This window comes from Cetorhinus maximus, chromosome 20 (assembly GCF_964194155.1).
Source record: "Cetorhinus maximus chromosome 20, sCetMax3.hap1.1, whole genome shotgun sequence".
NCBI lineage: Eukaryota > Metazoa > Chordata > Chondrichthyes > Lamniformes > Cetorhinidae > Cetorhinus > Cetorhinus maximus.
In genome coordinates this window covers 59,870,195-59,897,756 of record NC_135898.1, presented here as the reverse complement: position 1 = coordinate 59,897,756, position 27,562 = coordinate 59,870,195, and the positions used below count along the sequence as shown (strand labels likewise).

General features: G+C 38.3%; 1 protein-coding gene across 10 annotated transcripts in view; it reads right to left on the bottom strand.

Annotated features, from left to right (window-relative positions):
- Window positions 1–11,281: 11,281 nt before the first annotated feature.
- Window positions 11,282–27,562, bottom strand: part of LOC144694418 (pleckstrin homology domain-containing family A member 1-like) — a 74,767-nt gene continuing 58,486 nt past the window's right edge. For 2 of the 10 annotated variants that reach the window (XM_078564791.1, XM_078564797.1), the window contains 4 exons: window positions 25,738–25,801; window positions 22,557–22,646; window positions 21,419–21,505; window positions 11,282–14,581 (listed from right to left, as the gene is read on the bottom strand). In XM_078564791.1, coding sequence (XP_078420917.1) covers window positions 14,261–14,581; window positions 21,419–21,505; window positions 22,557–22,646; window positions 25,738–25,801 — 562 coding nt within the window. In that variant the 3' untranslated portion in view covers window positions 11,282–14,260. The remainder of the gene's footprint in view (window positions 14,582–21,418; window positions 21,506–22,556; window positions 22,647–25,737; window positions 25,802–27,562) is intronic. The other 8 variants (XM_078564792.1, XM_078564794.1, XM_078564795.1 and 5 more) reach the window with 8 other exon arrangements.

Sequence of the window (27,562 nt, the reverse complement as noted above, 5' to 3'; positions counted from 1 at the left end):
AGGTGAGTTGCAGTGATTCCCTTCCAGGGATGTTAAAGATTTCATACAATATTTGAATAAGAGCAGAAAGTTCTCCATATATCCAAGTTAATAAAACTGCTTTAACCAATACGACCTAAAAGTCAGCAGCACCTGATTATTTGTGGGGAATTATTTATTGATGCAGAATAGTTCCTGTATTTCTCTATATATCAAGTTAGCCACTTCAGAATATAATTCACTGTGTTTAGGTGCGTTGAAACATTTTGATGCATTTTGAATGAAGCATTATGTGGTGGAGGTCTCTTTGGTGCAGCTGCTTGAGGGACATTTACCTCTACAAGATACTCAAATGTTAGTGAAAGTTTACTATATTTTTCATAGCTTAATTTTCTGCGACTGGTAAATTGGTATGTACGTGACTGAACAATTATGCTGAGCAGTTTAAATTAGGTAACTAGTCGCTACTAACTGGAAATGGTACATGCTTGACGTCAATCAAAACGGAGCAAATAAGATCTAAAGATTTTATCTTAGATAAAATCTTCATTCTACCAGGATTCCACCCAGTTTTAAATCTGGTCTTAAATTTTGGATGGGTATTTAAATTCTGGCGAGTGGACATAAAGTGTCCACTTCACGAAGTGAGAAATTAAATTCATTCTAAAAAGATGGAGTCTATTTTGGAAATCACAACTGGAAAAGGCGGTTGCATAACTAAACACCATCAGTCATCGTAATCTGAAAGGAATAAAGAATGTGCACTATGTAAGTGAAACTACCAAAGGATGTGTAATAGCAGAATCACAGCATGGTTACAGCACAGGAGGCAGCCATTTGGCCTCTCGTGTCTGCGCTGGCTAATTTACCTAGCACCACTCTCCAGCCTTCTCCCTAGCCCTGCACATTCTTCCTTTTCAGATAATAATCCAATTCCTTCTATGTGCCTTCATTGAGCCTACCTCTACCACACTCTAAGGCAGTGCATTCCAGATTCCAACCACTCGCTGCATGAAAAAGCTTTTCCTCATGACTCCATTGCTTCTTTCGCCAATTACCTTAAATCTGTGCCCTGTTGTTCTCGATCCTTCCACCAATGAAATCAGTTTTTCCCTGCTACTACTGTCCAGAACCCTCATTATTTTGAATACCTCTATCAAACCTCCTCTCAACCAAAACAGAAAATGCTGAAAAAACTCAGGTCTAGCAGCATCTGCAGAGAGAGAAACAGAGTTAACATTTCAAGTCCATACGACCCTTCTTCAAAGCTGAAGAGAAGTGGAAACGTGATGAAATTCATACTGTTTAAGGGGGTTGGAGCAGGTGAAGCTGGATAGAAGGCCACCTCTTCTCAACCATCTCTTCTCCAAGGAAAACAATCCCAACCTCTTCAATCTATCTACATAACTGAATTTCCTCATCCCCGGAAACATTTTTGAGAATCTTTTCTGCACTTGCTCTAATGCTCAGAACTGAACACAACACTCCCGTTGAGGCCAGCCGGTGTTATAGACAAGTTTAACATAACCTCCTTGCTTTTGTACTCTATGTCCCTATCAATAAAGCCTAGGACGCTGTATGCTTTATCCACCGTGCTCTCAATCGGTTCTGCCACCTTCAGTGTTTTATGCTCCTGTATCACCTTTAAAATTGTACCCCTTGTTTTATATTGCCCCTCTGTGTTCTTCCTACCAAAATGATTCACTTCATGCTTCTCTGCATTAAATTTCATCTGCCACTTGTCTGTCCATTCTACCAACCTGTCTATATCTTTCTGAAATAAAAACAGAAAATGCTGGAAAAACTCAGGTCTAGCAACATCGGTGGAGAGAGAAACAGAGTTAACATCAAGTCTGTATGACTCTTCTTTAGAGCCTTTTGAAGTCCTACGCTATTCTCCACAATGCTCATAATACTTCCAAGTTTTGTATTGTCCATAAATTTGAAATTGCACCCTGTAAATCAAGATCTAGGTCATTAATATATATCTGGAAGAGCAAGGGTCCTAAAATCAACACCTGGGGAATTCCACTACAAACTTTCCTCCAGTCCGATTGTTAACCACTGCACTCTGTTTCCTGTCATTTAGCCAATTTCATATCCATATTGCAACTGTCCCATTTATTCCATGAGCTATAACTTTGCTCACAAGTCTGTTGTGCAGCACTTTATAAATGCCTTTTGGAAGTCCATATACACCACATCAACAACATTACTCTCATCAACCCTCTCTGTTACCTCATCAAAAAGCTCGAGCAAGTTAATTAAACACGATTTTCCCCGAACAAATCCAAGCTGGCTTTCCTTAATTAACCTGCATTTTCCCAAGTGACTCTTAATTTTGTCCCAAGTTATCTTTTCTAGAAGTTTCCTCACCACCGAGTTTAAACATTGACCTGCAGTTACTGGGCTTATCTTTATAACTTTTTTTTGAATAAGGGTGCAACAGTTGCACTTCTCCAGTCCTCTGGCACCATCCCTGAGTGTAAGGAAGACTGGAAAATTATGGCCAGTGCTTCTGCAATTTCTGCTGTCACTTCCCTCAGTGTTCTTGAATGAAGTTCATCCAGCCCCATTCGATAACATTCAAAGGCAAAGTCAGATGCAGATTTATCCTTCAAAGAACTGCAAGGAATAAAGGATTTCTTAGCTGGAGACAAAGGACATAGTATGTACTTATTCTGCAGGCTCAGTACTAAGTACAAACAAGCACAGACTAAACATGGACAAGACAACACAAAATGAAATAAGAGGAAACCATCTCTACAAACTCTGTAGGAAGATAGATGAAGGAAATCACTGGGAAGAATGCGAAAACATACAAAACCATAATTAAGGCTTCACATAGGCAAGAATGGAACTAGAAACAAGAATAACTATGCAAATTACGTGCCATTGCAATATTGTAATAGTAAGAGGGTTAACAAAGATCCATTAACGATGAAGATTTTGTTGAAACTAAGGATGAACTAGTAACTAAGTTAGATAGTTAGTCCCTAGAAGGATTCAGTGGCGAGGCACTGCTAATATGTTCCCCAGCATTGGAAGTTCTACAAGTAAATTTAACAGATATTACATACAAGGTGGTGCTAAGTAACATTAAAGATGAAGGGCCTATTTGATCATTCTGCAGCACTAGCTTTTCGCTTGAAATTGTTATAATCCTTGGCCAGGCTCCCAAGTTGTTGGTGAGGTCTGGTTAGGCACCAATAATATTTTGTTTCAAGTAGACCAAGTTCGTGATTCAAGACACTTGCTCAGTGAAGAAAGCTACAAGATTCCAGGGGTTTTGAACACACAAAAATAAAGTTTACTATACAAAGTTAGAAAGATAAAACAATTTACAATATCTATCTTATACTCTAAAATTCAGGGTTATTATGAGATACATATGCATTAATAGGCAAACTGTAGACAAGTGACAGATGCGATCTAAACAGATACCATGGATTTCTCAACAATCCACCCAGATGTTAGTCACACTGAGAGTGAACTAATCTCACAGACTCAGTATCTCTCACGTGGGTTTCCAACCTTCACCTTCAAAGGTCTCGCTTTGGAATTCTCTCAAAGTCGTTCCAGTTTGGATGGCTTCAACCTCAGCACACCTCACAGGGTTTCGTTTCAATCCCACCTTCTGAGACTCCGATCCCCTGGATTCCTGAGTACACTCAAACATCAACTTACAAGCACAATTTCAGCTCTTCAGCCGCACCAAGCAGAACACTACTGCTCCAAAGGAGTACCTGAGCCCTAACGCCCTGCAGCATAGAGTTGCCAACCTTCTGCTGCCTTCTCAGATCTTCAGGGCTTCCTCTTAGCCCTCTAAGATTACCAGGGCTTCTCCCGAGCCCACTTCAAATAAAGTCTGCTCCCTGCAGCCCTTTTCACTAATTTGGAATTTGTTTCTCTGCTCCACCCTTTTAGCTGGCCTGCGCATGCGCAGAAAGTCCGAGGTCCGTAGGGAACTAAAGTTCCCAACCTCCAAGCTCAACCAGGTAAGCACGAGTGTCATAAAATATACAGCAATGCTATACTGACAAGATCTTACCACTTATATATTCTTTTTGGGGTTGCTTCAGCACTTCAACCGAAGTTAAAGCAGACTAACAAGAGAACATCTGTGGAAATTCAGCCCTTAAGATGCAACAGCTGTAACAGGAGCTTCCTCTATGCATAGAACCACAGCTGCTGAGACTTCGCCTGGGTAGCAGAGTGGAAACTTTGCCCAGCTAATGCCTAGATGATATCCAAATTAAGTTACTAGAATGATATCTGGATCCCAAGGGTTAAGCCATGAGCAGAGCTTAAACAAACTAGGACCGTATGCTCTGGAATTTAGATGGTTCAGGGGTGATTTGATTTAAGTTTTCAATTTATTAAGAACATATAGGGTAGATTGAGAAAAACTATTTCTGCTAGTTGACGAGTTCAGTACTGGGGCGCATAGTCTAAAAACTAGAGCCAGGCCTCTCAGGAGTGAAATTAAGACAATACTCTTCACAAAAAGGGCCATTGAAGTTTGGAACTCTCTTCCACAAACAGCAATTGTGCTAGGTTAATTGTTAATTTTAAAGCTGAGATAGATTGATTTTTGTTAGCCAAAGGCATAAAGAGAAATGAAGAAAATGTGGGTATATGGGGTTAGGTCATGATATCATTGAATGGCAGAACAATCTTGAGGGCCTGAATGGCCTACGCCTGTTCTCATGTTCTTATAATGTCTAGTCTCACCAGAATATGCCAAACACTGAAACTCCCTACCCATCTACGCAACAACAGCCTTGTTTATGACAGGTGAAGACTCCACCCTCAGACAACCGGAGAAATTTAAATGCTTCGATGGAACCAACATAGCTGAGTCCCGTCAAAATTTCCTTCCCTTCTGGTGCAAGCCTGCCAGGATTACAGTAGTGTACCAGGAGGATTACTGATTTTCAGCCACCCTTAACATTACCATTCCCAACAGTGCCATTAACATACCTCAAACAAATATGCATTTCTCTAATTAAAGTGATTTACAAAGGAAGAACTTACATTCATGCAGTGCCTCAGCGCATGTCAAAGTGCTTCATTGGCAATGGATGACTTTTGTAGTCACTACAGTCATGTCAACAAATGTGGCTGTTTGTACATAAAAAAAGTCCTGTGAACCAGCTTTGAGTACTGTTGCATGAAAGAAGAACATTAGGCAAGACAGCACAATCTTTTGTATCTAGCTGAAAGGCAGACAGGGTACTGATTTAGCATTTTATGGGGAAGCCAATAGCTGTCAATGCACTACTCCCTCAGTACTGCACTGAGGTGATAGCCTACATAGTGCTTAAATTTTGTGAAGCTTGAATCACAAGAAAGTGCTACCATTGAACTAAGCTGACATGATAGAATGGGCGGCTTCTGCTTCCAATCACAATGTATTTGGTCAACTCGGTATTGGTGCCAACACTACTACCTGAAAAGCAGAGTTTAAGCAGTCTGTTCAATCATCTGAAATTGATGGGCATGGTTTCATTATCCATTGAAACAAAAGTGCATGCAGAACCTTAGAAACTAAGAGGAGTAGGCCATTCGGCCCTTCGAGCCTGCTCTGCCATTCAATATGATCATGGCTGATCCTCTATCTCAACACCATATTCCTGCTTTCTCTCCATACCCCAAATGCCCCTAATATACAAATATTTATCAATTTCTTTCTTGAATATACTCAGTGACCCAGCCTCCACAGCCTTCTGTAGTAGAGAATTCCACAGGTTAACCACCTTCTGAGTGAAGAAATATTTCTTTATCAATCCTAAACGGCCTGCCCCGTATCCTGAGACTGTGGCCCCTAGTTCTAGACTCCCCAACCAGGGGAAACATCCTCCCTTCATCCAGTCTGTCTAGCCCTGTTAGAATTTTATACTTCTCATTCTTCGAAACTCTAGTGAATACAGGCCCAGTCGAACCAATCTCTCCTCATATGACAGTCCTGCCATCCCTGGTATCAACCTAGTGAACCTTCGCTGCACTCCCTTTATGGCAAGTATATTCTTAGGTAGGGAGACCAAAACTGCACGTAATACTCCAGGTGTGGTCTCACCAAGGCCCTGTTTAACGGCAGTAAGACATCCTTACTTCTGAAGTCAAATCCTCTTGCGATGAAGGCCAACATACCATTTGCCTTCCTAATTGCTTGCTGCACCTGCCTATTTACTTTAATTGACAGGTGTACAAGGACACCCAGATCCCTTTGTACATCCACATTTCCCAATATAGCACCATTTAAATAATACCCTGCCTTTCTATTTTTCACACCGAAGTGTACAACTTCATATTTATCCACATTATACTGCATTTGCCACGTGTTTGCCCACGCACACTTGTCTAAACCGCCCTGAAGCCTCTTTGCATCCTCCTCAACTCACAACCCCACCCAGTTTTGTGTCGTCATATATACACATGGAAAAAGACCCATTTATTCCCACTCTGTTTCAGGTCTGTCAACCAATTCGCAATCCATGCCAGTACATTACCCCTAAACCCATGTGCTTTAATTTTCCCCACTAGCCTCTTATGTGGGACCTTATCAAAAGCCTTCTTGAAATCCAAACACACCACATTCACTAGTTCTCCCTTATCTATTCTATTAGTTGCATCCTCAAAAAACTCCAGCAGATTAGTTAAGCACGATTTCCCTTTCATAACCCCATGCTGACTTTGTCTAATCCCATTAATGCTTTCCAAGTGTTCTGTTAATGCGTCTTTTATAATAGACTCTAGCATTTTCCCCACTACTGATGTTAGACTTAATAGTCTGTAATTCTGTTTTATCTCACTCCTTTTTTAAATAGTGGGGTTACATTTGCCACCCTCCAATCTGTAGGAACTGCTCCAGAGTCTACAGAATTTTGTAGTGAATAAAACAAAGTTGGCTACATCCAACTATGAAGTAGAACAAGTCTTCAGCAGTCTTATAAATCACAACCAAATGGCCACATTTGAGTTTCCTGTTGGCAGTACACGAATAAAGGTTGCTCCACTGTATTTCAAAGGCCAATAATAGTTAGTTTATATTGCAAACAAAACACGACTATATAGGTACAAGTTTAAAAGGCATAAATTGTTAAATAATAATCCAGTCTAGTTAGCAGTAAGAACTGGTAACATTATATCATAATGATTTTATACATATTTTGTGAATAGTTTTGCTCAGGCACTAATAATGTTTGTTTAAAATATCAATTTAAATGGCAGTAATTCTCCAACACAGGGCTAGCTACCCAACTACCAGTGTCTAACATTGCTACCAAAAATCATTTGGCAAAATCTTAAAATGTTGCAAATATTATGTAACTGATACCAATCCTACTGTTTATAACACAGTAGTACTCTACTTCACTCATATTAACATAGACTTTGCTCATTTTTGAGTGGGTTTATATAGGACCACTTCAGGTATCAATGGATACTTAAATGATAAATCCCAACATGTCCCATAATAGTTATATCCAAATAGATACATTTTTGATTTTAGTCGTGTCTTCCATATGATTTAATATCTTGTCCAAATTAGAAAATATTTGAATTAGTACTAATGTACTAAGAGCTGTGTGATGCAAACATAATTGAAATAAAATAAGGAATAATCAAGTCAAAGTCAAGATGTTCCTTGTCTAACCACACGATGTCACTGCTGCTTACTTTTAACACTAAGTGCTGCAAGGACAAACCAAACATGCAATCAATACATCCATTTTAATTTCAACCCATGGCTTGGTGCATCTTTACTGTTCATTTTTGACACCTTAGCACTTGAATCATTACTCACCTTGCGTTTTAAAAACAGCTGAAAATACCCTCAATGCAGAACTGGCTTGGTGCAAGTTTCTGACACTATAGAAGGCAACAGAACATAAATATGATGTATGTGGTAAGAATGTCAATAGGCCTATTGGGCAGCCTCTCCCAACAGACCATGCCCAATTTGTACTGCTGCGGAGGAAGTGAAAATACATCCAACAAAGAACACTACCAAAAGTTGAACTTAGGTAAAAAGAGAGCTTATACGCAAAACAACAATGGCTGTGCACAGTTCTTCAAATAGAACATTAATGCCATAGTTGATGAACTTGCAAGTAATTAAGGCACAAGTGAAAAGTACACTCACCTTTGCTTTACTCCTAATAACTGGATACAAATGAAGAGGTTTGAAGGTAAGGACCTGGTTATATCATTGACTTAAGTCAATGACTTGCCTCCATTCAGCTAAAACCTGTGCTTTTATTGGAGTGGTCTTCAGTTCCAAATCCTCCTTCGATACACCGCCAGCAACAAAATCTCCACATCATCTCCAAAGGGAGTAGTGTTGCCCGTGTCTCTGCTATGCCATTATGATTAACTACTGCACCTTTTTGCCCTCATGGCTTGAATTTTAGAGTGAGCTGCAGCTTTTAAGAGATGATGCCACAGGTTGATCTTTTAGGCAAGCTTTTACTGTCAATTACCTCCTTAAAATTAAAAGGTGGAATTCCATTTGCAAAATTCAGCATTGACCGCCATCCCTGCTGTGACTGACAAGTTACAGATGTGACCTGGACATGCGCAGCCTTAATGTTCTGGAAATGACAAAATCAGGGCCATGGGTCCAAACTTACCCTAACTTAAGTTTGATGTGTACCTGACAATCCATTACTTCTACTCCGGAAAGAAGCCAAGGGTACATGAAAACCCAAAAGACTATGCTACTAAAGATAAAAATTTATTTTCTAGGGTATAAGGTCATCCTCCCTTATAAAACCTAAGACTATTGCTCGGTCCCCTATTATTTGTCATTTATATAAACGGCATAAATGACTATGTGGGGGGTGGGATTAATAAGTTTGCGGATGACACAAAGATTGGCTGGGTGGTTAACAGTGAGGTTGAGTGTCTTGGGCTATAGGAAGATAGAGACGGGATGGTCAGATGGAATTTAACCCTGAAAAGTGTCAGGTGATATACTTTGGAAGGAGTAATTTGACGAAGTATTCAATGAAAGGCATGACACTAGGAAGTTCTGAGGAACAAAGGGACCTTGGCGTGTGTGTCCATAGATCTCTGAAGGCAGAGGGGCATGTTAGTGGGGTGGTGAAAAAGGCATATGGGACGCTTGCCTTTATCAACTGAGGCATAGATTACAAAAGTAGGGAGGTCATGTTGGAGTTGTATAGAACCTTAGTGAGGCCACAGCTGGAGTAGTGTGTGCAGTTCTGGTCACCACATTATAGGAAGGATGTGATTGCACTGGAGGGGGTGCAGAGGAGATTCACCAGGATGTTGCCTGGGATGAAACATTTAAGTTATGAAGAGAGGTTGGATAGACTTGGGCTGTTTTCGTTGGAGCAGAGAAGACTGAGGGGCGACCTGATCGAGGTGTACAAGATTATGAGGGGCATGGACAGGGTGGATAGGGAGCAGCTGTTCCCCTTCGTTGAAGGGTCAGTCACAAGGGGGCATAAGTTCAAGGTGAGGGGCAGGAGGTTTAGTGGGGGTGTGAGGAAAAACTTTTTTACCCAGAGGCTGGCGACGGACTGGAATGCACTGCCTGGGGAGGGTGGTGGAGGTGGGTTGCCTCACATTCTTTAAAAAGTACTTGGATGAGTACTTGGCACATCATAACATTCAAGGCTATGGGCCAAGTGCTGGTAAATGGGATTAGGTAGGTAGGTCAGGTGTTTCTCATGTGTCAGTGCAGACTCGATGGGCCGAAGGTCCTCTTCTGCACTGTGATTCTGTGATATTGGAACTATTTGGTACACTTTGGAGTCTACTTTAATTCTGCTTTTCAAGCTAAAGTTTATTTAGATTAAATATGAAAATAGTTATCTAGGCTTCAGTTTCCTTACTGCAATTTAGCACTAGTTTTGCAATGATAGCTTTTATAAATGTTTTAATTATTAACTTAATTAACATTATCGTTATTTTTCAAGTCGATTCTAAGCTCCTGTTTTATTCATCTTGAGCTGTTGAACACAGCAGAGTTCTCTTTAATTCCATTGATCAACAATAAATATCTGCGTATTGATTAAAAAGGTCAAAAAATTTTAACCAGTAGCTGAAAAATCCATCTTGATGTGGGACAGATTTGTGCAGACTGTCATTATACTCAGCAGTACACATTGTGGGGAGAAAGCTGCTGCCGTGCAGCACAGACCAGCTGTGGTCTATTGCAGTAGACCATATGCCAAGTTGACAGTAAATATCACTTATTCAGAAACTTGCCCCCAGCTTCCATTATTGGTTTGACTATATTCCACCTCCAAATGACAATCTTGAAACTCAAGACTGTGATACAGATTTACTGAGATTCCTTGAATATTTCTCACTCTATAGTTAAGCTTCTTAATGTATCACTGTGCTTCAGCTAATAATTTACATAGCATGCGTGCATATTGTAAGATCAGTTTTTGAATAATATGCATTTGCCCCACATGAACTGAAGACTAGCTTAGTTTTTTTCAAAAACCACATTCTTAGTACAACATATAGATAGATGGCACCTCAATCTTCATTCTAGTTTCATATGAAATCATACTACATGCTTCATTGCACCAGTTTAATTTGACCTAAATTAATAGATTAGTGAAGTTGCAGGGCCTGCACAAATAGTTGGATGGGACCATGGTGTGGGGAACATAATTCCCCAAGTAACACAGGAGCAAACCAAAGTGGTAGAATTTAGGGAGGGGTAGGTTCCTGCAGGGGGAGTCCTAACACCATCTGGCCAGACATATCTGCCAAAGATTTAATAATTTGCTGCAGTCAAATCTAGGCAATAATGAATGGAGGCTTAATACCATCAACTAAAATCTGATTAAGAAATGCCCTGGCTGCAGGCATGGAACAGGTGATATGCTATTGTAATCTGTTGTTGGGTTTCTTCCTTGTGGAATGCGCCCAACCATTCACTTAACCTTCTAATTTGTCTTTGCACCACAGGGGACAAATAATCGAAGAGCCTTCTGAAAATGGGCTGTATGAATATCATCCACTCGATAAGCTCAATTTCACTACATATTTGTACATTAATAAATGGTTTAAAAAAAGGCAAAATTTTCAACGTTCCAAGCTGAAACAAATGGGAGGGGTGGGAATCAATACTGTTATCTCAAACTTCAAATAAGTGGCAAGGTGAATGATACTTTGCAGCTCTTAAATCAGTGCCAAAATGTTTCTCATTATGACAAATCATGCATCTATACCCTGCAACATATGGGCTTCAGATATAAATAGAATGCTTAACTGTTGAGGAATTTCCAATGCCTGGTTTAGAAAGACAAGGATATAAAAATCATCACATAGTTCTTTATTGTCTAGATGAACAAACATCATTCAGGACAGTCTTTACATAACCTTCAAAAATAATTTAAACATTTTTATAGAATTATATAAAAAGTTCAGCAAAGATAAATAAAAGCTTCTGTTAGCAGACTAATACACATTTTCCCAACTCGACAAATTAGATATTTTCAGTTCACCAGTAGTTGAATATAGTCCCCCACAATAGTGTAAATGCAAAACAAGACTTTCACCCAATTCATATATTTGTAAAGAATATCTTCAAGTACACAGCAGTAGCACATGCGATTTCAAAAGCAGTACCAGTGCCAATAAGCTTAGCAAATTTACAATTACAAAAATAAAATATTGAACTAAATATATCAAGATTTTACAAGTTCTACAGGTAATTTCTCCCACAGGTTTTTCAAATAGTTCTAATTACTCATACACAATAAACATCCTTAATGTGGAAAGAAAATCAGATAAGAAATCACATAGATTTTCTTTCTATTAAATTTTGTTCCTTTTTGGTGAAAAATTGGGATTTAAAAATTACTTGATTTCAGTGTCACAGTGAAAAGACATAGGAAAAAGAGACTTTAGTGTATTCAAAAGATAATGTTAGGAGCGTTTTCATTCTCAGTTTTAAAAAATCTGTGAAATTCAAACTGTGCAACAAGTTTTGATGACTCTTATTAACAAAACAATTATTCGCAGTTGAGCTATTTATTCAGCAACACGAACTGCAAATGACCATGAACAGAAAATATTTGCTACTACTATACAGACAAAACTACACTGTCTGATTGATATTCAAGCCAAAGCCTGCATCAAATGTTTTTTTTGCAAAACGAACTTTAAGACAAGCAAACTGCCAAACTAAAGCATGAAAAACCCAATATATAATTAGGCAAACAAAATAAAGCTGCTGCATTTGAAACTATCCATGTCAGTACTTTTTTCCTCAAGTGTCGTAACATCACAGTTATCAAAACAATTAAGTCAGCTGTTTGAATTAGGCAAAACCTAACATTCTATAGAAGTCCTCCATTATTAATAGCCCTCTACATAAACCTTTTAAACAATTTAATTCTATTATGTACTTTGTTTAAAAACTATAGTAACTAAATGCAGCCAATTATGGTATTAAAATTATTCAAGTTACCATTATTATCAAAATACACTAGAAAGTTACTTGATTGATTTTAAGGGAACATTGTAGAATAAGTCCATCAATGCCTTATCTTCAAGAACTTGTAACATAGAAAGTACCCTCCATAAATTGTAATCATTTTTTTAATCAAAAGTTACAATTAGGCAGCCTTCCACCAGGGCTGCCACCTTCCCAATTTCCAGGCTGGATTCTTGAAAAATAATGTTTCTTAGTTCAGCCTTGGCATCCAGGAGTTCCCTCGCTTCTCACAGCAAGTGGTGGTAGTGGAAGGCAAATTAGAAAATAATCACATTTCAGCACCCAAGCCTCAACAATGGTGACCCCAAATTGAACACAAGCTATTTTACACAAGTGCACAAGAGTATGACATTGGAGGATCATGCAAAGGAGGGACAGCTGTGCTATCCAAAGGACATTAGGTTCAATTGATTCATGAACAGGTTGCTCATCAATATTAGGCACAAATAAGCAAACTGGTAAGAAACAGATGCAAGTGCAGAAAAAAGCTACCAGTACAAAAACAAAGCTAATTTTCCATAGAAAATAATGAAAATTAATGCCAACTTTTAAAAAGAATGAATATGTATACAATATTTGTGAAATAAATATTTTAAACCAAATATATTGATGGAAATTATGTTAAGTATATCCTATAAAGGTAAAAACTGCAGAAATACTATGGGCTTAATAAGTGTGAAAACTTTAGATTTCTATACATACTAATAAAATAGAATTTAACAGATGCAGTCTAATTCATTTCTGCAAGTAACCACCACATTTTCACCTTAAATTAAATTTTTTTATGAGCTCAACCTTTGCACTCTCTCCATCAATGCTCAGACCAAGAGTCCTTTCAAGACTTTAAAAGCTATTCAAGCTTCACTTAGAAGCTTTCACCAGTTAAATTGAATGTTCTCTGGGAGGAAGGGAGAGAGACAGAATGTCTCAGACACAAAGATTTTCAGGTGAAATACATTTGGTGGATACACAACTGAAAAATACATCTGTATCTTGTGTACATGTAATTATACATATTAAAAAAACTAAGATTTAATGTAGCACTGCTCTGGTTACACCCAGTGTCAGTTTCAAAAGCCTCCAGTAACTTCTGCAGTTCACAATTAGTGAAATATATATTGCACAGGAAACCATTAAAAGATCCGTAATATTCTAACAATTTAAACTTGAATTACGTCAAAACAATTACATTTACTACTTCCTCAATCGAGAATTCAAAAGATTAAGAGCTTAAGAAAAAAATGTAACGCTGCACAGATCAAATATTGATACATATGAAAACAACTTGGTTCCAGAGTTTAAGGACAGGCACTTTAAGCAATATGGGATTTTGTTGCATTAAAACACATACAGGCCACAAGTTAAGGATCATACACAGTACAACCTGGAGCTGTCAAGGCTAAGCAAAACAAGGTTCAAGATTTTAACAATGGAAACCCTCATTGTTCTGAATATATAAAAAGACACACCTGCACATTTAGTGACAAGGTACAATCTTTGGGACCAGGACAGTACACCACACTGTGTCCTTTAGGCACAATCTTTTTTTAAGAAAGTAGGCAGATAATTGAATACCAAATCAATCTAGAATTCTCTATAGATGCCACAGCATTGAATCTGCTACAGGGATTTAGCAGACACACTTCACTAAGTACACTAATGAGGTGAATCTCAAAGCAAAGTTTTGAATGCGACAATAGGATAATCCTCTTCCTGTCTTATCTATTCCCATCAGAGGTCTCCTGCAATTGCTGATTTGGATGACAAGACTTTTACCTTCAAATTCAACCTTTAGATGTCACTGACAGGAAGACTGACATCATCCAGATCCAAAGGAGCAGGATAACTCTCCTGCATACCATTTTTACCTTGAGGGACTGAATCTTCCTTTGTCATTTTGGGAGCTGGTTTTCGGGTAGAGACAGCCGGGATCTTGTGCTGCCCTGGCTGAGCCACGGCAGAAGGCTTGTGAAGTCCTCGCTTCTCCTGGTTATGTTGGGGATTGTGGTCTGCAGTGCTGCTGGCGGAGGCAATGAGGGGATTATAGGTGGCTGGTGTTTTTGAGGAAGATGAGACAGTACTGGATTCTGCTGTGGAAGTGTCAGAAGGCTCCTGTAAAGAGGATTGTTGGTCAGACACACAAGGTCATTAGTGGCATGTCAGTATTTCAGAGTCAGATTTTACTCTCTGTAAAACAAAAGCAGAAAAAAAACCACAAAGCAAAGCATCAGCAAAGATGTTAATAAGCATATATGCTGTCCAAAGAAGAAGCAAAGTACTTTAAGCAGCAAAAGGCGGCCAGTGCCTATAACAAGTGATACAATAAGCTAGATGGTACATAAACTTGTATGTGCTATGGCAATGCTAAGATAAAGCTATTGTTAAAGATTGTAAAGAAAGCCAGGGCCCCAAAATTGATGTTGAACTGGGATGCTAATTTTGCAAAAGAAGTGACATGCCATGCAATTCATGCTTTCACCTGACCTGTCAAACTGGTTCAGAGATTTCTCAAAATTTCTAGTGTACAGCAGCCAAAAATTAAACATTTTGTCTAATCTATAATCATGATATTGGATCCTCTCTTTCATAGATCCAAAGGATAAAAATGCTTCACTAATGAAAATAAAATAACTCATTTTGTTAGAATACTTATTTTATTTAGTTTAATAGTTATTTTGCAACCATCAATTGTTGTTTACCAGGTATCCAAGAGAGCCATGTCATTCAATTCAATACAAACATAGTATGAATGTAAAACAAAAACAGAATTACCTGGAAAAACTCAGCAGGTCTGGCAGCATCGGTGGAGAAGAAAATAGTCGACGTTTCGAGTCCACATGACCCTTCAACAGAACTGAGTATAGTTAGGAGAGGGGTGAAATATAAGCTGGTTTAAGGTGGGGGGCAGGGGGAGAGAAGTTGAGGGTGGGGTGGTTGTAGGGACAAGCAAGCAGTGATAGGAGCAGATAATCAAAAGATGTCACAGACAAAAGGATCAAAGAGGTGTTGAAGGTGGTGGTATTATCTAAGAAAAGTGTTAATTAAGAATGGATGGCAGGACACTCAAGGTACAGCTCTAGTGGGGGTGGGGTGGAAAGACTGACAAGGTATTAGTTGTAGATTTAAAAATAATGGAAATAGGTGGGAAAAGAAAAATCTATATAAATTATTGAAAAAAACAAAAGGGAGAGGGAAGAAACAGGGTGGGGATGGGGGGAGGGAGTTTAAGATCTAAAGTTGTTGAATTCAATATTCAGCCCGGAAGGCTGTAAAGTGCCTAGTCGGAAGATGAGGTGCTGTTCCTCCAGTTTGCGTTGGGCTTCACTGGAACAATGCAGCAAGCCAAGGACAGACATGTGGGCAAGAGAGCAGGGTGGAGTGTTAAAATGGCAAGCGACAGGGAGGTTTGGGTCTTTCTTGCGGACAGACCGCAAGAAACTTTTTGCAATCATGCAAGTACAGCAACTTCATATCATTCAATGTGTTTCAATGGTGAGTCAGACAGCAGGATGCCATTTTAGCAAGCAGGCACATCCCAAGCAGCAACTCATACATTTTTGTGTTGAACTGTGCATCTGCCTTTGTTCAAAGACGCTGGAACATTTGTGCATAAAAGGCCATAAGCATTATCCTTATTTTGACAAATTATGGCCCATCATATACATTATATTTCAGTGCAATCGTCGCAATAATTTGTTATTTACAATTCACTCAAGGTGGCTGTTGAGCCTAAAATAAAAACATGTGCTTTTGTTACCGTCAGGTTCTTTCACGGTTTAAAATTTATGAATGCGAGGTTTTATAAAATGATTATATTTTGGGGCTGTCCCTTTAATTCAGGGTAACATGAAGTAGTGAAGAGAGTCAGGTGATCAGTTCCATATTCTGCCCAACAACAACCCTGGGTGACTTGGTTACAATGGGACAGGGAGGTGCAAGTCAAGAGATGTGCTGAGCAAGATGTAGTGTTTTCACAATGGAAAACAAAAGCAAGAGCAACCAGGTAGGCATTCTGTCTCTGAAATCTTGGACAGAAAGAGAGCAAGAACGAGAAGCCTCACAGAGAGAGATAAGGCTGAGAGTTTTCTGCGAGCTCCCAAGCAGAAATGAGGGAGGAAAGACTGTCTCAGGTCAAAGTGATGCATCCAGTGGCAATCTAAGAAATTCAGAAGATTCGGCCTGGTGCGGCTGGGTGGAAAGAATCACTGGAATAGGCCTTGCTGCTGGCATTCAGTTCGGGAATCCACCCGAAACAGAGAGGAGCGCCTTTTGATCGTCACTCAATGTTGCGACTTGGCAAATGGAGAGAAGTGAACCCTGTGAAGTTGGGAGCGATGTTGTACTGGTTTCTGTAAAAGCTGCCATTCTGCGGATAGCAGGCAATGAAGTACAACTGTGGTGTGGGGTTTTCAGTCGGACATAGCTTTTCTGTACTTTATTGTATTATTTGCCTAAGTAGTGTTTAGTTGTTATTGCTTTTAGTTGGTTTGTTACACTGAAAGTCTTAAAACTTGAAATCTCATTGTGCAATTCCTTTAAGTTAGTCACTGGCAATTCAAATCTCTTGTTTAAAGTTGTCGGTCACTACAGAGGTCGCAACAATTTATTAGCAGTTAAATCTCAAGTCGTAGTTGAATAAAGTACAATTCGGCCTTCTACACAAGGTAGATCATGTGAAAACAAATAATAAAATCAATAAACCAGAATAAAGGGAAGAAAGTTCTTTGTATGATGCCTGGGCACACGACAGATCACCTAAATATCTGAGCAAGTCAAATGTTCTCTGGGGCTTGCCACAAGGAGTGGTCCGATGTGGGACCCAAAACAGGCTAGCGTGATAAATCAACTAACAGAATTCAATTTTAATTCTGCACGTACTGCGACTATCAAGAATTAATCTGATAAACAATACACCATGAACAGAAATGCTTAATTTTTTGTCACATGGCATACAGCAATGTTGAAGTAAACTATTTGGATGCAACATGTGGAGTATGAAATTAATTTGGATAGAACACAGCGAACATAGAAATGAGACTTAATGTGAACAGATGCAACTGAACTTGTTGATAGCAAGTAACAAACTAACTAAATTCCAAAGTACATTTTAGTACTGCAGATAAAACTTGCAAATACATTTTGAATAAAATTTAATTTTCAAATTTACTCATGTTGATAATAAACTCCATTCAAATTATTTCAGTTTGAGATTCCAATTTTTTTTAAAAAATGACAACCTTCCAAGTACAACATTTTATGACCATATTGTCGTTTGAACAATACTCAAGTTCTGTACTACCAAAAAAGAGACATGTCTAAGCTTTTCATCTTGCACTCATCAAGGCACTTCGCAGGATACCAATATAAGGGGAAAACAACAATTTATACTGTACAAGAGAGTGCTGATTGGCAAGTGGCGTTGCTATGGAGACTGCACCAGTGATGGTGACTGACAGTTAGCTGCCAAGCATTGTTTGAAATTTAACCTAGGAAGCTTGACTCTGATTGGTCAAGGCATTGGCCTGAGGAATGAGTCAGCAAATGGCTGTCACTTAACTGTCAGTAACCATCACTGGTGCATTCTCCATGGCAATGCCACTTACCAACCAATCAGCACTATCTTCACATACAGTATAAATTGTTTTCCCCTTATATTGGTATTCTTGAGAAGTGTCCTGATGAGTGCAAGGTGAAAAGCTTCGACGTGTCTTTTCAGCAATTTTATCAATAATATCTACCAGAATAAAACTGTTCTCCAAAATATAAACCTTGAGAATGTAAATAACATTCTGAATGCTTCTCAAAAAGTATTTTTAAAAATTTGAACATATATCAGCCTCGCTTTTGTTATATTTTATAAATCAATATTGTACGTATTTCAATGGAATTTAGCTAAATTGTCTTTTTTTTTAAAGATAATTGGTTTTGATGAGCTTTTTATACCAGGTTGACAGGCACAGATGAAACTCTTCAATATTTGGTAATCCATTATTAACAGGTTGTTAATTAGTGTTTATGTAAGCACTTACAACAGTCTAATAACATGAAATACTTAGTAATTTTGTCTCACAAGAAGCACACTTAGATTGAAACTTTGAGGCACTTGTGGATAATGGCAATAGCACTAAACAATTAGAAACAGGCTGATAATATACGTAAATATGCTAACTAAACATTTCTCTCTCTCACACAGTTAAAAGTCTATTTCGCATTTAAATGTTTTTGCAAGACAGTTTTACATTAAGTTTCAGAAAGAATCACCAATTACTATAATCTGTACAGCCTATTCAAATGTACAGAATAGAGCACGTCTTTACAACTAAATAAACAAAAAAAAATGTAATTTCAAATTCAAGATAGACTGCTAATGTGCTCAAATGCTATCAGGAAATTGGGAATAGTGCAGCATCAACTCATCTAGTGTTCACCTAATCAATATGATAACCAGATGAAGCAAAGAAAACCCTTAAGCAGCAGCAGCATAGATTTTTTTGTAGAATTTGTCCTTGCAGACCATGCTTCAAAAAAAAACTTCACTACCAATTATGTGATTTGATAACACATCTGACAACATTCAGAAAAATATACAATACTGAATTACCACATTTGTAATAAAATACATTATCACAAACAAAGCTTACAAAACCTCAGATAACTATGTCAATTATTTTAAAAGAAAGCTAATACTAACATCAGTATAAAGAGCATTTTGTAGCCTTTAATGAAGGCCTAAAGAGGGCTTTGAATCTGTTTATTCTGAGGTAGACTGTATTTAGAATGTATTATTACATAGGAACTGAGGAACAGGAGAAGGCCATTCAGCCCTTCGAACCTCCTCAGCTATTCAATAGGTCTTAATTGATTTGATTGCAGTCTCAACACCTCTTGCGTGTCCGCCCCCACTAAAGCCCTTGACTCCCTTGTTATTCAAAAATCTATCTAACTCAGCCTTGAATAATGACCCAACCTCCACCGTTTTCTGGGGAAGAGAATTGCACAGACGAACGACCCTCAGAAAAAAATTCTCATCTCAGTCTTAAAAGGGAGACCTCTTATTTTTAAACCATGTCCCCAAGTTCTAGTCTTCCCAACACAAGGAAACATCTCCCTGGTATTTACTCTATCAAGTCCAGGATCTTATGTGTTTCAGTAAGATCACCTCTCATTTGTCTCAATTCCAATGGACACAGGACCAACCCATTCAACCTTTCTTCATAAGATAAGTCCTTCAACCCAGGAATGAGTCAAGTGAAACTTCTCTGAACTGTTTCTAATGCAATTATATCATATTTTAAATGAGATGGCCAAAACTACACACAGTACTCCAGGTGTGATCTTACCAAAGCCCTGCACAGCTCCAGTAAAACTTCCCTACTTTTATATTCCACTCCCCTTGCAATAAATGCCAACATACCATTTGCCATGTTAAAACACAACACCATACCATTTCTGTAAAATTGGTTTCAAAACTCACAAAGCACCACTATCTGACCAAAAGATGCAAAAATTCAGTGAAATCAGCAGGTTGTTATGTAAAGTCTTTAAAGTGTGCATCATGACACATATGGTAACTTTTTTTTGTATCTGTTAGATATTAACTAAGAGTGGGATGCAACATTGTCATGAAGTGAGAATGATGCAGGAATGTCAGACAACTGAGAGAAATGGAAACAAAAGCAAGCCTCAAATATTTTGCATCTTAAAATGAATCTGCTCAGATAAAGCGGTTCAAAAGTACAAATCAAATTCTCCTATACATTCTCCTGAAATCAGCAAATAAAATAAGCAGATCTAACCAAATCCAAAAATTCTGCACTTGAAGTAAAATTCAAACTGGCCATCTTATACATAAAGATACATTTCCACACATTACACACCCACACAAAGTGTGCTCATGCAATGCAGTTCTACCACTATGGTCTCATGCGTCAGACTCACACATTCTGGACACATTTAACATGCAAAGACATGAATACAAATTGTACTTAAGGTCAATGATCAATCTGTTACAAGAATCGTTAACAAAGCATTAATATATAGTCTGTGCTATTGCAGAGGTCAAAGATCAGCTGTGCCATAAATAAAAATGAGGAAATATGAACTCTCATGCAAATTAATCAAAATGGCAACACACCACGGAGGATTATAGGCAAAGGAAAATCCCTATCTTTTTCTTGTTGGTTATGTGTTCCCGATAAAGTGGATTACCATTTTTGTTTCTGTTTCTATAATCATAGTGAAGGGACTTTTATACCTATCCATAGTATCAATTCTGAGTATGTTCTAACACTTGCCAAGATTTATAAACTTGTTTTAAGATGTGAACTATAGAATTTTTTTTTTCCAATCTTCTGTGTCAATTAATTCCACCTCCCCCCACATCCCCACCATGATTACTACAACATATATGCAAGCCTTGCTAAGTCACAAATATGTTAAGTCATAAAGTGGCAAAATTCAAATCATATTTCTCTAATGTTTCTTGCTTCTTCCTTGTCAGATGAAATATTCTTCCATTGTACAGAACTCTACCTTGACCCCCTGCTAGTAGATTGAAATGAAGGTAATTACATAACCAACCCCATTGGCTATCTGACTGTGCAACTTTGCTTGGCCACAGAAACACAATATTAAACTATTTAAATTTGATGGCACATTCCTAGTTCTACTTGTGGCACATGTTAGAAAGGAATCATAATGGTAGAAATGAATTACATGGATTTCAAATCAACAAGAGGTATCTCAATTAATTTGTAGCAGTAGGAGCCAGTTAAACTTATACACTTTGCCCAGCAAGGGATAAAAGTATTAGTTTAAATTTGTGATCATGAATCAGCAACTGAATCAATAGTTTAATGTTCACTATTTAATGCCAACCATATGATAAAATTGCTTCCAGCACATTCAGCAATTGCTAGATTCTAATCCTCCTTAAAAAGCTTGCTTTACATGAGAGCTCACATACGTGCCGCATTCACCAGTTCTTGATGTATACCTCTGTATACAAGGATTCGACAGCCTTCTGGCTTGCCGCATCTGGAAGAACAGTGCAAAGCTCAGATTAGAGTATCCTACACTCATATAAAGAGAGCAGAGAAATAATAGAAAACACAGTCATATAATTACATATTAAAATATGTCTTTAATAGCCAATCAAATCAACATATTTCCCAGTTCCAACCTTGTGAATTCTCCAACTTAAATTAATTGCATTTTAAATGTTCTGCACTTTTATATTATATTTCTTTTAGAATCTGGAAACAGATAAACAGAGACACATGACTGTGTAATCTGTAGAGGAAAGTAAAACCAAGAAAGCTACCTTGAGTAAAGAAATAATAGGAAGAAATACTGTAATCCATGTACAGAATAGTTTGTTTACATGAAACAAACTTGCAAAAGCAACTTCAACCACTTAAGCTTTTCTGGCAAAACAGCTGAACATTCAATGTTAAAATGGTGTAAACTGACAACTGCCCATTTAGAATATACAATGCATGCTGGAAGAATCACATTCAATCAGTTAGGATATAGATTTGTGGTTTCAACGTGAACAGAAACTGTTATTTAACCTATTGAAAGTGTCCATAGCAAAATCTAAACTGATATTTATCAAACTTTTTCTAGCCACTCCTTTAAATCTTGAATTTCTCATTTTACACAAATGTCAATTTTAATAGCAACCACATTCTCTAAACAGCAACTTATTTGTAATTTTATTTTAAATATGCTTGACTAACCAAATAACTGGGGATTTTTATTCACTATTATATAATCTAATGAAGGATAAAGGGTACAGTGAATCAGGAAGAACATAAAAATAATCTGCTGTGGATTTATATAATTGGTACTAGCTTTCCAGACATTATAAATTATTGCTAAACAGAGCAAAATAGATATACATGGCAGAAACAAAGAAATGTCTGATCGTGTAATAACTTTGTTGTTTGTGGTGGGGAGGGGCAGAGGGAATGAAAGGAAAGCCGTCTTCAAATAAATTGTAAAATCATTCACTTTAAAAAATAAGTAATCTTGCTAATGCTAGCGATTGTAAGCATCTGTGCAAGATATTAACATATAGACATACAGAAGCTGCTGATCTTCCAGGGCCTCGCTGTGCTACTATTGCCCCAGATATTGCCTTGATCCAGTTGTGCATATCTTCAGGACTGTCAGTCTGAAACACAATTAAGAGTCACAGCAGACTTTAAGCAAAAAAATGTATTTATACTATATTGTGAGCAAAGCAGCACCCTGCAGCATTCACCATCTTATCATTATAAACCATTCAATAGCTTGTGTTTACTTCCAAATTAGAGACTACATTATCCTTGCATTCAGGGATAATTATCAAGTGAAATAGAATGGGGTTACTTTTATATGGACATTTTCCAATTCTAGTTAGCGCTTAACTGAACGCCAGAGAGTTTGTGATGTATTTTGCAAACAGCCTCAGATAAGCTATTTAGGTTTTGTCACGTTTTAGGATAATTTGACCAAATTTCCAGAAAGGATTTTGAAAAAGAATATTTTCAACAGCACTGCTTTACAAAAGAGATCCAAGACACTAAGTAGGCAAGATGCTCATGATATAATGGTGATGTTTCCCCAGACTGCAAAAGTAATTCATCAAGACTGCCAGAACAATCAAAAATCTCTCAACCCTTTTCCAATGCTAAATGGCAACTGATAAAACAGGGACATGGCAGGGAAGTTTTTGAAACAGAATACTGAGGCAGTCAGGCTACAAAGAGAAAGTTGGGAGTGCAAAGTGCAAGAAAGTTGGAGTGCAGAGGAGAGTTAGAAATTACTTTGTTTCAATAAGATCACCAATTTATGGCAGAAAATGTGGTTTTTGGTAATTTTGCAAAGATAACTCTTGATGATTGAATTAAGTGGAACTAATCATAACTACTGCTTTGCATATTTATGTGTGAAATAAAGCTGTGAATTGCATCATCTCATGCTTTGTCTCAAACTCTGCCTTTGGAGAGACTGAAAAAATACAAATGGGAAAATCACAAGCCCAATCACAGGCCCAAATCTTCCAGTCTCAGATTGTTGGAGACCAGACGCATGACTGAGATGCAGATGGGGGACCCCATGGATTTTCTGACACACTGACCTAAGTGAAAATTTCCTGTTAAGTTTCAATTTCCAATCTTTCCAAGGCCCTCCATAAAGGTCTCCAACTCTTAGTTAAAGTCGGAGACTTCGGACAGTTCCAATGTACTTACCTGGATAGTTACTCAGGAAAATGTTGGACAGATTAAAACCTAGCCTAACACCTGACCACCACACCAAAATCACTCTTACTGACCCCTCCCCCCCATCTCCCTGACCAGCCTACTCAACTACCCTGCCACCTTCCCCGATGAACCTCCCCTGCCCCGACTATCCCCCCCCCCCAACCCACCCACAAATCAGACGACCCGACTATCCCCGACCCAACCATCCCCCTGACCAACTAGCCTACCCAACCACCCAGCTAAACCTCTCCAACCTGGATATCTTCCTGGCCCTACCCAACTACACCCCCAAACCCACCAGCCACCTCATCCACTCACCCTTTTGCTAACATTCAAACTGGACATTTAAACTTACCATATGGCAGCTGGTACTGTAAAAAGGGGGTGTATCATGTCTTCCCTGCCGATTCTACTCCACTCCATCGAAGCTTTCTGAGGGACGCAGCGCTCCGCATTTCTGGCCAAGCTGGGCTCAGAAGGTCCCGGAAGAAATGCGGAGCAACGTCGAGCCAGGGGAATTTTCGAGTAGAGCGGCAATCCGATGATGACTGCTGCTCCTCGGAAGATCCATGCTACTATCATACAAATTGATAGTGAGCAGTGAATGAATTCCCACCAAAATGCTCAGAACAATATGTGAGTAATAGACATCACTGAACAGGAGAAGGTATCTGCAAGTAGACCTGAACTAATAACAGCTTTCCATTACTCAATTTGGATCAATTTGATGATCGAGAGAAACCTAAGCCTACAATGCAAAATGTATCATGCTATGTTCTTTGATTGTCCTGGGTGATGCAAGTTAATAAAGTATGAAAACGTGTTTCTACAGATGGCACAGATAGTGCTAGAGGATTTTCTTTTGCCAAAAGTGACTAGATCTGGTTTCTTTCACCAGCACAGAAGGAACTACCATGTTGGGTAAATACACAATCAACCATTGAAATTGATCATATTTGGCCAAATATATCTACCAAATCTAACAATCTCCAAAATGTAATTAACTTTGGCCTTTTCCACCCCTTTCCTTCAACCATAACAGGTCAATATTTGGCACAATTAGTGCCCAAGAGCTGCAACAATTCCAATGCTGACACCATCAACAGTTCAGATTTATAAGTGTTCCTGGGTCCCATTCACATGTACATTAACCTGAAAAAACTTGATGCTGCTGTCGCCAGTGACTGTGGGTGAATGTTGGCACCAGGCTCCAGTGTACTATCTGGGATAGGTCAGTATGATTACGGTTTTCCTCAATTCCCAAAAAGACCATAAAAACAGAATTTGAAGATGAGAATTAGTCTGACCACAAATATGGAATTCATCTTTTAATGAATACCTCGTGAGAAAAGAGGTCTGTAACTGAGCATCTGCCAGTCTGTGGCTAGGTGTATGGGTATGATCATGCAGAAGCTATGGTACAAGACAAACAATTCAAGAGACTGTAGGTTCACTTCCCACCATGGCACATTTACTCTCAAATAAAATTACTTGCCAAAACAGAAACGTAATTGAAATATTATACAGTTGGCTGCTTGTAAAACATACAACTGAGATAACTGTTCAAAAGAATCAGTTAATCTTCCAGGTTTCTGGATCAATAGGCTGAAAATATATCACAGTAAAGTGGTGGAAAAGGGATCCTGAATGCAGAAAATTGCAGGTAATTGATGGAAAAAGTAATGATAGATCAGTGTAATGCTGAAATGGGCATTATAATAATTACTGTATTGTGTGGTCTCAAAACACAATCTTCAAAAGGAGCTTCAATATTACACTCTGCGCACATATAGAATAGTAGTTAAAACTTAAAACGTACAGTACTCAAAAGTTGCAGTTAATTATTATCCTTCATGAAGCAATAAAATCATATTACATACAACTTTAGATCACAATTTCATCCTATGGTGATGTGACCTTTCCCTGAAATATATTTTAATTTCAACTGAAACAGGCTTAAGCTAATTGTTCACTTAAAAATATGCTTTAATTTTTACTCAATGCGAATAATACACCTACCTGGACATAAAACGTTCTAAAATTAGTAACTATTTCAAACAAGTTATCACGTAACAGGATTTCTCTGTAACAGAAAAATATTGTTTTAAGTAATCAGGTTTCATTTTTCTATCTATATCATTCTTTAGATGAGAAAATAGGCAAATTAGCCTACTCCAAGACATTTACCAACGTCAGCTGATGCATGAAATTATTCATTATTACTTCCCCCTCCTTGAGGGTAAGTACCCAGCTTCCTCTTTTCCAACCACAGTCGTAATTCAGAACTTCGTACAAACCTACACCATACTGCTGCTCTGCACCATATTTTTAAGCACAAAAACACATTTTAAATTAACTGAATATAATTAAATCTGCTTAAGTTATAACAGATCTTGTGGGGGACTTGGTTTTTTTCTCATTTGCTTAACTTTTACACACAATTCTGTCACTAAGCAAATCAGATGATGGAGCAAAAGCTAGGGGAACACAAAATAAAACCCAAAGTGCTAAAAATACTCAGCATGTCCAGCAGCATCTGTGGAGAGAGAAACAGATGGAGGATGTCAGAAGAAGCACAATGTAGGTGCGGAAAGACTAGACAAGGGAAGAATAAAAGAGAGTCAAGAAAGGAAGAAATACGTTCAGTGGAGCAGGGACAGGCTAAAATGATGGCATACCAGGACAGTCCTTTTTAAGGATTTTGGGAAGAAGGTAGAAGCAGGCTGTTCAGGTTGAGGTGGGAAGCTCACCCCCAACACCTCGTCCCCTTCCCACGCAATCGCAGAAGGTGTAATACCTGCCTTTTACCTCCTCTCTTGTCACTGTCCAAGCACCCAAATAGTCCTTTTAGATGAAGCAGCTTAGTCCATTGTATTTACTGCTCACAATGTTGTCTCCTTTACATTGGGAGACCAATGGGAGATTGGGTGTCAATCTTGCCCCATCAGAATTTTGTAGGTTTCATTGACATAGTCTCTCATTCTTCAAAACTCCAGAGAATATAAGCCTAATTTACTCAGCCTTTCATCATAGGACAACCCCCTCATCCCAGGAACCACTCAAGTGAACCTTCGCTGCACCACCTCAATGCAAGTATATCCTTTCTTAAATGTGGAAACCAAAACTGCACAAACTATTCCAGGTGTGGTCTAAACAAAACCCTGTACAACTATAGCAAGACTCCTTTATTCCTGTACTCCAATCCCCTTGCAATAAAGGCCAACATGCTATTTGCCTTTCCAATTGCTAACTTTCTACACTCCTTGTACAAGCACACCCAAGTCTCTGTGAACATCAAAACTTACAAGTTTCACAGCTTTTAAAAAAATCTGCTTTGCTATTCTTATGACCAAAGTGAATAATCTCACACTTCCCTAAATTATACTCCATCTGCCATCTTGATATATTACTCTGTCTCTTCATCTAAGACATATTTGTCATTAATCCCTCCTACCATATACTCTGTCCCAGACCTTCCCTTTTGTTCTTCCTCCCCCTCCCACTTTCAACAGCATAAACCCCATCACATTTCTATCTTCCATCAATTCTGAAGTCATATTCAACTTGAAAGGTTAACTCTGTCTCCCACACCACCGATGCTGCCAGACCCGCTGAGTATTTCCAGAACTTTGTTTTTCTTTCAGATTTTGCAATATTTTGCTTTTATTGCCAAAAGAATGTGATTCCCTGACCATCAACAGAACAGAACGGTGCAGAGTTGGGCCATTTTTCCTCAACGTTGCACTCAATTCTATGTCAGATCTGAAGTTGGTCTCATGCTAGAAAATGGGGTATCTACAACCGAAAAGTCAAGCCTGAGGCTAAATCTTGGTCATCAAGGCTG